At 42.2% G+C, this 11,511-nt stretch overlaps 1 protein-coding gene across 1 annotated transcript; it reads right to left on the reverse strand.

Annotated features, from left to right (window-relative positions):
• Window positions 1–2,227: 2,227 nt before the first annotated feature.
• On the reverse strand, window positions 2,228–11,082 carry smfn (small fragment nuclease). Its single transcript, XM_004574290.5, has 7 exons — window positions 10,841–11,082; window positions 10,505–10,588; window positions 10,349–10,426; window positions 6,195–6,306; window positions 5,246–5,354; window positions 4,732–4,785; window positions 2,228–3,256 (listed from the first exon to the last, which is right to left on the reverse strand). The coding sequence occupies exons 1-7, from the start codon at window positions 11,063–11,065 to the stop codon at window positions 3,139–3,141; spliced, it is 780 nt and encodes a 259-aa protein (XP_004574347.1). The 5' UTR covers window positions 11,066–11,082; the 3' UTR covers window positions 2,228–3,138.
• Between the last annotated feature and the right edge of the window lie 429 nt (window positions 11,083–11,511).

An 11,511-nucleotide genomic window follows, 5' to 3' on the forward strand; every position in this document is an offset into this window, starting at 1 on the left:
ATAACTTCACATTTCTATCAGCTGGCCTGAGTCTGTGTATTATTTAATTTTAAAAGGCCATTAAAATACACAGAGACAGTAGTTGCCACAACCAATTAAATGAAAGGAACATCTGCCAATATGAAGTAAACCGAGATAAGAGAGATTAAGTCAAGCAGGAATATCAAAGCACATAAATGCTCCAGCAAAACTCAAGTTTTCCATAAGAATGCGACATCAGTCAATTTTGGTACTCCGGAGTGGACTTTACCCAGGAAGTACACTAAATGCAGCTAAACTATAGGTAACACATTTCAAAATGGTGCTCTTTGAGTGTGGAGTGTCCAGGCAGGGGAAGGACACATCTGCATCTACCAACCCTATTGCAATAGAGTGAGGCAGGAATAGTTGAATTTGGCACCTTGGGCCCTAACTCGTGTCTTTCCTTCACCAAGCTTTTAGGAGGTTGACGTAGTATATTTGTGTGGCTACACCCTGATCCCACTCCAAAATCATCCTCCACTCAGTTGGTGTCTGAGTGTGTTGTTTGGTCTGAAGTACACTGGGATGTTGTGCTTGGAGAAGACTCTCCTGAGTTTCTCTGATAAACCTGCTACATAGAGAATGACAATATGGCTTTGTTTGTCCTTCTACTTTCTCCCTAGTTGATGTCTGACCTTCTTTACTGTGCATCTTCATACCAAATAGTGATGTGTCGGACGCGAACGAAACGGCTCTCAGAGCCGACTCTTTGAAGTGAACGACGCGAGCCAACTCCTTATTGGGAGCCGTGGGGTTTGTTTGTTTTTTTCCTTTCTCTCACCCTCTCTCTCGCACTTTTTTCCGCTTCACTCCGCACGCGAGCCTTGTGCTTACGCTCAGCAGCAGTGGGGGGAGGGGCGGTAGTTACACTCGCAGTAGCACAGGAACAGAGCGGGAGGGAGAGACAGAGAAAGAGAGCAGGGACAACAACATCACATTAGAAAGGTATAGTAATCATCCACAACTATTTTCAGTTGCAGATGATAAAGGATTCAGAAAGTTTATTCATGCAGGCCCATATGACAGAGAATATGCATGTTCTTTTTGTTTTCATATTTTTAATTTATATTTAATTGTGTTGTGGTTTGCAGTGTTCTGTGTTGTTTCACTTTAAATTTGTTCAAAAGGAAAAAGATGAAAATTTAAATAGTTAAAAGTTAAAATGTAAATAGTTGGTTTTTGTATTATATGATTTATTTATTACATTTTTTGTGGAGTGAATAAATAAAAGTATATTTACGGTGGCCCCTAGAGACAAAACACTTAAAAACTCCAAAACACGTACAAAAGACAACAGAAGTGCTCCAGGATGCTAGGGGGCAGTGTTGGGCTTTTGTTACCTCGTGGCTACACAAGCCAGCAAGTACCAACGATCGGATTTGGTGTGTGGTAGTAACAGGTAAATGAACATTTTTTAAATTATTTGAATATATATGAGTGCCTGTGTATAAATACACAAACAATACACATATGCTTTCAATTTTAAGTGATCTAGTAGCTCTGCTTTGGAAGTTCAGTTAATGCTAGAAATGTGTTTTGGAGTTTGTACGTGCTTTGTCTCTAGGGGCCACCGTATATATTTATATATAAACATATATAAATAAAACCACAGGTTTTCTTTTACATTAGTAATTCCTTTTGTCCATAATTTTGTATTGTTGTTAATAAATTAATTAAAGCAACAAAACAACCTGAAGAGCGGGTTGGGAGCCGAAAGAGCCGGTTCTCTAAAAAGAGCTGGAAATCCCATCACTAATAACAAAGTATTTGAGTCAATACTCTGGCAGTTTGTTGGTCTGGACATCAACAATGATCTTAGAGAAGCAATTTCTGCTACCCATCAATCTGGCAGGGGGTTATACAGAAGAAAACTGCAGCTTGGCAAACCAAACCCAGTATGACAGGTGGTAAAAAACACCACGCTGGAACAATGTCCTTTGGACAAGACCAAAGAGAATGGCTACAATGTAACGTAACAAATAAAGCCTTAGAGGCATTGATAAGATTGCTGTCTTTGAAGGATTTTGATATTACCTCGAAAATAAACACAAAATGAACATTTTAAAATGTCAACAAAAAACTAAAATGTAAAGAATTCATGGCAGAGCTGCTACAATGGATTGCAATGCAATGGCTGTCAAACATCACAGGTTTATATAATAATACATACTGTGCACTGAATTTAAAGTCAGGTAACTTACTGGTCTTGATTTGAAGCATTTTCCATTTATTCAAAAGATTCTCTTACACTTTCAAAGACATTGCACTTCGTCTAAATCAGTTTAAACCAAGTTGTACTCTAAGCTAACACCACCCTGCTGTACATTCTTTGCATATTGTGTATGAGCTTTGACTTACTGACTCAAACAAGTAACACATCATTTCCATTTATGTTGAACCCACGTCACCAGTCAGCAATGACAACTTTTCAAACCTGCTATATGGGTGCCAGTTTAGCTCAGTAAGCAGACCACATGCTACATGGGCTGGATTTGAATCTGACCCAGAGTGGCCCTTTGCTGCCACTGTCCAATAAAGGCTCCAAACATATGATCAGAAAATAAAACTACTGTACTGTTAGAAATGTAACAGTATGAAGACGTTTGAGTTTGGAACATTCACGTCCGTCACTTCACTTAGATGTTAAATATTCCAACATGTCATTGCACTGCATTTCCAGTTATCTACACCACAGCACATTGAAAATAAAGAACTTGAAATGGATAAACAAATATTTGGGTATTTTCTGTTATAGTTGCTCCCATTTCCTGCATCATGTGGTACATGACAGTAAGGAAACAAGAAGTTTTTCCACAGGCACAACCAGGTTTATTTGGTTTCACTTTCAAAACAAGAACAATTGAAAATTGCATCAGACACTGTCTCAATCAACACAAAAATCCAATCTACCAAAGATCACTATCATGAACCTGGACAAAAGGATTTCTCCTGAAAAGAAAAACAAAAAACCAACTGCTGCTTGCTTCTTTCAATGAAACCTTTAAATTTACCACTAACAATATTCTAACAAAGGATTATTGAGCATTCGCAAGTGCACAAACAAAAACCGATGGCAATACAATAATAACACTGAAGACTATATTCTCATTCTATGTGCTAACTCATACTGCTGCCTCCATTTTCAACAATCGTGCAATTCTTCTCTGATGCTTTGAAGATGTTGGCTCTGTAGTACTGCAGCTCCTTGATGCTCTCCCGGATGTCCTCCAACGCTCTAAAGAAGAAAAGCTCCATTTTAACTTCACCATCGTGGATATTTCTACATTCGCCTCCACATGCACACTTCGTTCCAGGATTAAAACAAGATTCTGCAAAGGTGGCTATCACCTAAAAGCTCAGCTCCACGCCCTGAGCTCAGGCTGCGTGTTTGTTTAAACTTATATTTATGGTGGAAGATTTAAAAAAACATGAACTTTCCATTAACCTATCAGAATGTCAGCTTCATGTCTAAAAAAGCGATATGAACAGCAAAGTCTGAAGATTAGGCTGTGGAGGCCTTTTACATTTTCGGACTGTGCAATAGTCCACACTTTTCTACAAGTAACGCACGAGGTTGCTTCCCCATAGAAACTTTGTTTCACTACAAGTTTCATTATGTCCATGTTCCTTCATCACTATGGCCCAAGATGCATTTCATAATTACCACACAGCAATATGAATCTCTGTCCTTATGAGGACGTGTCTTTATTGTCCTCATTAAGAATGAACACCAGTGGTACCCCTCACCCTCCTCACAGATGCACCTGTGGTAGAAATGTGAAAGTCCTCTGTGCTTTGTTTCTTTGTTTGACTGCTGAGTTCAGGAAGTGTGCAACCTTAACAGGGGATCACATACTTTTCCCCTCACTGTACAGGTTTTAGAGCAGCATACGCTCCCACAATGTCTTTTTTCATATTTCCATATTTCAGCAGGACCAAGCTAAACCCAATACAGCATCTGTGTAACTAGCTTTACACCAGGGGGGTTCAACTCCTTATCACCCTGAGGAAGAGAAAGGTTGGCGGTACACTATTCTGTTCAACATCTCATCCAAGATCTTCAATAATCAGGTGCAATCTTCACTCTCTTATAGAGAGGTCATGCTTTGACACTGCAGGCCTACTTGTTGTTCCTAGAGTATTTAAAAGTAGAATGGGAGGCAGAGCCTTCAGTTTTCAGGCCCCTCTTCTGTGGAACCAGCTTCCAGTTTGGATTCAGGAGACAGACACTATCTCTACTTTTAAGATTAGGCTTCAAACTTTCCTTTTTGCTAAAGCATATAGTTAGGGCTGGACCAGGTGACCCTGAATCCTCCCTTAGTTATGCTGCAATAGGTGTAGGCTGCCGGGGGATTCCCATGATGCACTGGGTGTTTCTTCTTCTTCACTATGTGTTAACAGACCTCTCTGCACTGAATCACACTTGTTATTAATCTCTGGCTCTCTTCCCACAGCATGTCTTTATCCTGTCTTCGTCGCCTCACCCCCAACCAGAGGTTCTGCTGAAGGTTTCTTCCTGTTAAAAAGGAGTTTTTCCTTCCCGAGGTCAACTGTTTTCTGATTGTTGGGGTTCTCTGTATTACTGTAGGGCCTACCTTACAATCTAAAGCACCTTGAGGCGACTGTTGTTAGGTTTTGATGCTGTATAAATAAAACTGAAGCTCATCAGCCGTTTCATATATATGTTGATGCAGCTTTCTTTTTATTTACCTGTGTGTTGCTTTCTTGTGAGGCACCATTTTGTATTCTTCTGGAAACCAGCGTCTGAAAGTGTTTGTAGAAAGAAAGTCAATCGTACTGATACATTTATGATTTTCATGTATGGGCAGCATGCAGATGAAAATGCCATGCAACCTTTTCTTTGCTATGATGTGCAGCGGTGCATTAACTCCAGTAAACGGTTCTCACAACTTTAGTTCACATCAAAGTGAGAAACCAAGTGAGTGAGTGCAGCTTGTCTCTGGCAAACACTGTAAACTCTAAAATACCTGAGCCATGAATCTGTGGCCATTCATTTCTATAAAGGGTTTGATTAGGAAATGGAAATTAGACATAATATACATTCATGTTTATGGGTGTAGTCCCCCCCACCCACACTCCCTGTGACCAACAGTGTTTAACAGTGGCTCTCCACATGAAGATGCCAGATTATTCTGAGGTCAGCTCATGCAAAGCGGCCTGGCTGCAACAACTCTCACAGTTTACATCTCCTAAAGTCACCTGCCTGCTAAGCTCCTTGATGGTGCTCACGTCGATGATTCTGTAGTGAAGGTGGTACATGAACTGTGGCATATACTTGTCCAGGAACCTCTTATCTGCATGCACAGAGTTACCTGTAGAACAACCAATCACAAGCATGACTCCTCAAGCCAATCACTGACACCAGCACATGTGCTGCTGTTACACACATGATCTACAGCAGGGGTGCCCAATCCCGGTCCTCGAGAGCTACCGTCCTGCAGCTTTTAGATGCATCCTTGTTCCCACACACCCGAATCAAATGAATGGCTTGTTATCAGGCCTTTGCCAAACATGATGGCATGCTGAAGAGGTAATCAAACCATTTGATTCAGCTGTGTTGGAGTAGGGATGCATCTAAAAGCTGCAGGATAGTAGCTCTCGAGGACTGGGATTGGGCAGCCCTGATCTACAGGATAGTCTGAGCTTTGAGTCCAGTATGAGGAGGGTGAAGCAGAAGAAACAGATCACCTACACTGACACCTGACTCAGTCCTTTCACACTCAGCATGTTAATCACTTTCATGAGCTCACTGTGCATTATCCAACACAGGGTGGGGAGCTCCAGGCCTCCAGGGCCGGTGTCCTGCAGGTTAAATGGCTAAATGACCTCCTCGACATGTCTTCAAGTTCTCCAGAGGCCTGGTGATGAACATTTGATCCAGGGTGAGATCTAAAACCTGCAGGTGCTCGAGGCCTGGAGTTCCCCACCCCGATCTAATTAGAGTAATCACAGCAACTCAAATGGAAACCTCGGAAAATTAGGAAAGCTAAGCTGACGATTGGCTCTCCTCGAGCTCCTGTAGCTTCACCGGAGAGTCATTACAGAGATGCTAGGCATAATCCAGCCACCCACACAGTACCACAGACAGACATGCAGAATCATAACTTTGTGCCCAGGTCTTGGTTCTGAGGACATGAACAGAAAGAGTTTACCAGCGAGGGGACATTGTCCAGGTGGTGTGTGCTGTCTGACGAAGGACAGGAACTCATACTCTGCTTGTTCCAGGGTGATTTTACTGTCCCGTACAGCCTGGGTCAGTCCTGACTAAGACACAATTACACCAACAGACTTTGTTACTTCACTTTAAAACACGCCTCATCGTTCAAACAAGACAACAGTAAAGTGGAAAGGAAAAGCAGGCGTGAGCACAAATACTAAAATCTGAACTGCTGTGTCTGGGTTTTCTCTCAGTGTTGCACAACCTGAGGTTACAATAACATTAACTTCTGGGAAGATTGGTAACTGTCTGCACCTCCCTGAATCTTTCTCACTGTAAAATGATGAACTTTAAATGATTTGACGGGTCGCACCAACTGTTTCTGTAAGATCATTGCTGATGTCCAGACCAGCAAATTGTCAAAACTTCTGATTAATCAGTCCATTGATTAGCAGCACCTGGTGCTACTTAACCTCTACTGAAGCAGCAAAGGGAGACTTCACACACTGTCTACATTCTGGTTTAACGTTAGTCTGACATGGTGTCACATGTCATGCTCTTGTGCAAAGCTGCATTTATCTCATTTTAAGAGCTACAGAGGATCAGAAGATTTTGTTTTGGGTCTGGATACGTCAAACCTTGGAGTTAAGCATGTGGACTTTGTCACCTGAATGATAGTAAATTTCATACACTAGTAACCTGGTCCTTAAGTGATGACGTATGAACCCTGCTTCAGTCCAAACAACTCTGTGTTTACTAAGGCTGTTGTGTTTTTAACATGTTTTAATGTTTTGTATCTTGTTCTGTTTAATCTGAACAAGCCCCTAAAAACAGTCCATGATCACTGCCGGCCTCTCAGTTTTTAAACCCTTACAATGTAACTGCAGCCCATGCAGCAGTATATTAATGACTAACCTCATATTGTGGATGGATTATCTCAGTTGTTCTCCTGACTGAAGTTTGGTCCGTTTACAGCATCCTGCCATGCGACTGCATTTGTCTCTAACCATCAGGAACCTTCACGTTAACTTTTATCGAGTAGAAAAAAGTTAGCGTTCATCCTCCAGCTTCACTGTGTTTATGCTATGCTAACATAGGTGTGTCGCTAGCGATCACGTAGCACATCATTATATACCAGCTAGCCCAACTTCAGTAACCCTACAAACGTCACTGCTGTTTAGTTTTCTGTCCTCATTTATGTTGGAAGTGACAGCAGAGCTGTACGTTTGAATTTGTTTCAGAAGTCTCTCTGTCAAAACATGCTATATTATGTTTAGATGGAAGCTAGCGAGCTAACTTCCTGCTAACGTCTAACACCGTTAAATGTAATAAATTCTGTTTTCATGGATGCCTGGATGTTAAACTTCATTGTTACACCTGGTAAAGCAGCAACGCTGATCATTTTATTACAGATGAAAGAATTTAGACAGTTTGCAACTCTCAGTGATGCTGCAGTGTTGTTTGACTTTGGGACCTGAAACAGAGTTTGGACCAGGACACAGCTAATGGCGTCAGACTTAAACACACGATTGGGGAAAAAGGTTATTTTTGAAATGACAATGTGTCTGGTAGGGGTGCAACGATATTCGTATCGATATTGAACTGTTCGATACAGTGCTTTCGGTTCGGTACGCATATGTATCGAACAATACAACATTTTTAATTTATTTTATCAATTTTCCTTCTGACGATGCTGTCTGTGTGGAGCGCTCAGTGAATCTGCGTTCGACTACTCCGCCTAGGCTGCACTGTTGAGCGCAGATCCACTGAGCGCTCCACACAGACAGCATAGACAGAAGGAAGAGCGCAGGGCACCTCCCCCACCCTCATTCAGATCTGGCGTTTGGAACTATTTTGGTCTTCATGTGACGTATGACCCTGAAGGTAAGCGAGTCATGGACTAAGGTAAAAGAGTATGTTGGATGTGCCATGCAATGCTCAATTACATGGGTGGGAACTAGTGTGTTAGCGCAGTTAGCTCGTTAACGTGTTGGCCGTCTAGCCCCATGCACAGAGCGATCGGCGGTAGCTCGTTAACGGAGATTTGCCGTGTTGTAGCGTTAAGGTCATTTCAACGAGATTAACCTGAAAGCACTAGTGGGAACACAACGAATATGACTGCACATTTACGCCGACATCATCCTAGTGCAAAGACAAAAACAACAAGCATGCTACTAACTTTAGCAGAGTCATTTAGACAGCTGTTAGCACGTGATTCTCCTTATGCTGCTGAGAATATAGCCCAGAAGAAGCGGATAGTATAGCTTTTATTTTGGAAAGAGACATTTCTCTGTAATAAACTCTCTTTTCCAAAGATGAGCGATTCCTCAATCAGATACAGGGCTCGCAATATCGCTAGTCCAACGTCCTGGGGCTAGCGATTTTTTCCAGTCGGGCTACCAAAATCTATCTCTGCCCTGCCCGTCGGGCTATTGTAGGAAAAATATATGTCAATGCTTTTGCATTCTTTCAGAAATGTAGCTGGGTAATTATGTCATTGGCATCGGTGAGCCACTGTCAATATGTGACATATTGAAATCGCGTTTGAATTTGCGCTTGTTTTTTGCTTTCACTTTGCAATCGTGCGAACTGTGTATAGAGAGCGACAGCACTGATCTGTGAGTGATGATAATTTGTGCACCAATTCCTCTGACATCGTCTTATTAATCGTTAGCTTACTATGCAAACATGACAAGTGAAATCTCCCGCAGCTTAAACATGTGAGAGGTTGATCGCGCAGAGAATCGCTGAGCTTATGTGAGTGTGTGTGTAAAAGCATTTCAGTTCTGCTGAGCCAAATAAGACAGGTCAGGGTGAAGAAGTGACAGCCAAAGAAAAGCTTACCACAAAACGGAGAAGTTATGACAAATCAGACTATAAGGCAAAAAGAAAGTGCAGCTTTATGGTTTCATGGACAAAATAATTTCTGTGGCTGCGATATGACGAGCTAAATAACCAGGGCTGCACATAAGTGGTCCGCAGGTGCGCATTCGCTGTCAAAATAAAAAACACGCACAAGGGTTAGGGTTAAATTTAAAAACTGTACTTTTGAGTTAAAATATATATTTATAATTTTAATAAATGACAAATTAAAAAGGCATGAACATTTTTTTGTATCGAAAAAATATCGAACCGTGACACCAAAGTATCGAACCGAACCGAACCGTGAATTTTGTGTATCGTTGCACCCCTAGTGTCTGGTGTACTGTGGGAGATACGACACGTCCCACAGTACACTGGTCACCACTTACCTTATGTCAACTTAAGGACCACCCTTAGGTAAGAGGTTAATGTTTTTAATGGGTTCGTGTTACGTTGTCAGCCTAATGATGGCCACCTTCATTCACATCAACATCTCTTTGAATCTCAAGAATTTCAGTGAAACAATACCAAAGCAAGTTTAAGAGTTGGAATCTCAAGGAGAGCCTTCGTGTTCTGAATTTGTCCTACAGGCAAACGGCAGGTCTCACCTGTACAGTTACCTATGAGCCTGTGAGAAACTGGAACATAAAAATGACTTCAGTAATGTGACAAGTATTAAACTTGATTTGCTACACTAACCAGAACCTTCATTTAAGTTTAGGTGAGTGAACATTTTAGATTTTATTAATTGACACTAATTAGCCAGTAAAGGTTTTTGTGTATTGAACACAAAGTTTATAAGTTCCTAAGAACGCTTGAGTAACAGCCCATAATACCACACGCCGCCCTTTCATCTGCACTGGGTCACTCCAGAACGACCACCACGGCAGCAACCAAAACACTAACGTTAAAGCTTCAATTCAATTTGATTTATATATTAATATATATTAATTAATATATATTATATTTAGTATCAGTGTTTTTGACTCAGGGAGCATTCAAATGGCACAGTGCAACCAGCAGAAAGAACATATGTCTGCACAATCTCTACGATGAATAAGAAGAGACTGATTCAGAGACTCATAAGAGTGTAGGAGCCGGGAACATTCGTGCTCACGCTATGGTTAAAGGCCGTGGTTGTAAGGAGCTGCATGTTCCCATTAGCATTCTAGATTAGTTTGTTTTCTTGCAGAGGTGCTTTCCAGCACAGACTTTTGACAGACGTGTAGAAAAACAATCTGTATTTCTGCTTTACTGGTACGAGCCCCTGAACAAACGCCGGCTTACCTTTCCGTGATGCTCTTTACACCACTCTGACATCCCTTCCAGTAGCTCGTCGGGCTGCTTAATGATCACGTTTGGCCCCTGGAGAAAAACAACAGCTGCCTTGAACTTGTATGACAGAGAGACGAGCAGAGGCTCCAGTGTTCACGTTCACATTACCTCGGCCAGGATGTTCAGGTTAGAGTCTGTAATAAGGCAGGCCATTTCAATGATTTGGTCCTTTTCAACGTCCAGCCCTGTCATCTACACACACACACACACGTAGTCGTCATTATAAACAGCACAGACAGATTGAGAACAGCAGCTCAAGTCTGCACACCCGCGTGCCATGTTCCTGCGTGGACTGCCTACAGCTCGTTGGACACTTCACACAACTATTCCAGCATCCAGCGCTATATGCGCCATCTAGTCCCACAGCTTACCGTTACATTCAAAGGCTAAGTAAAGCGTTTAGTGCCTTGTAGCAATAACCACAGTTCCCACGACGTGACTCACCTCCAGGTCCACCCACACCATTCTCTGGGACATGCCCGTGGCTGTCATGCTGCCTCTTGTTGATGCCTGACCTGCGGCTGGTGCTAACAGCGGACTTCCTGGCCGGCTAAGCGCTGCCTTTCCGAGAGACAGCGCGAACAGACTCTTGCTGAATGTAGCGAGCACCCATGCCGAACTGCGCGAGCACACCGGCATGCTGAGCCCATTTCCGGTCTTATTTGCCATAAGAAAACTTTTCAAACACAGACTTCAGCAACGAACTGCTGCATTACTGCCACCTGCTGGTGTGGATGTACGTGTACAGCTATCAAGCTCACTACTGAAGTCCAGGTGCTTGGAGTCGTTGGTCTGCCTGCCTGTCAGTTCTTGCACTCTGGCTACGATCAACTGAAATCGTGCCGCAGTCTGTAGCGTGGATGCGGACATTTATTTCATTTTTACTGCACAGAAGTAGTGATGTGTGTTATGATATTTTGATACCACGGTAGCATTTACAGGATATTGTTTTATACAGGAAAACTGTTACTCAATAAGGCCGATCTACTAGTTGTTTTTCTCTTTCTCTGTGACCCAAGAATTAATGTGTAAGACTCACAAGCTGGTACCTCAAGGTCGAAAACACCACAGAGATGAGACCACTTCCTTACTCCCATCCTCCCTTTTTCTTTATC

Source organism: Maylandia zebra, linkage group LG10 (genome assembly GCF_041146795.1).
Source record: "Maylandia zebra isolate NMK-2024a linkage group LG10, Mzebra_GT3a, whole genome shotgun sequence".
NCBI classification, from domain to species: domain Eukaryota; kingdom Metazoa; phylum Chordata; class Actinopteri; order Cichliformes; family Cichlidae; genus Maylandia; species Maylandia zebra.

What these genes read in the sequence shown, in the direction of transcription:
- smfn (XM_004574290.5), bottom strand. Translation starts at nt 11,065, where the DNA reads ATGGCAAATAAGACCGGAAATGGGCTCAGCATGCCGGTGTGCTCGCGC. An exon ending in TGGACAATGTCCCCTCGCTG is followed by an intron (nt 5,355 to 6,194) that starts GTAAACTCTTTC and finishes GTTGTTCTACAG; the next exon opens with GTAACTCTGTGCATGCAGAT. An exon ending in ACCATCAAGGAGCTTAGCAG is followed by an intron (nt 4,786 to 5,245) that starts GCAGGTGACTTT and finishes AAACACTTTCAG; the next exon opens with ACGCTGGTTTCCAGAAGAAT.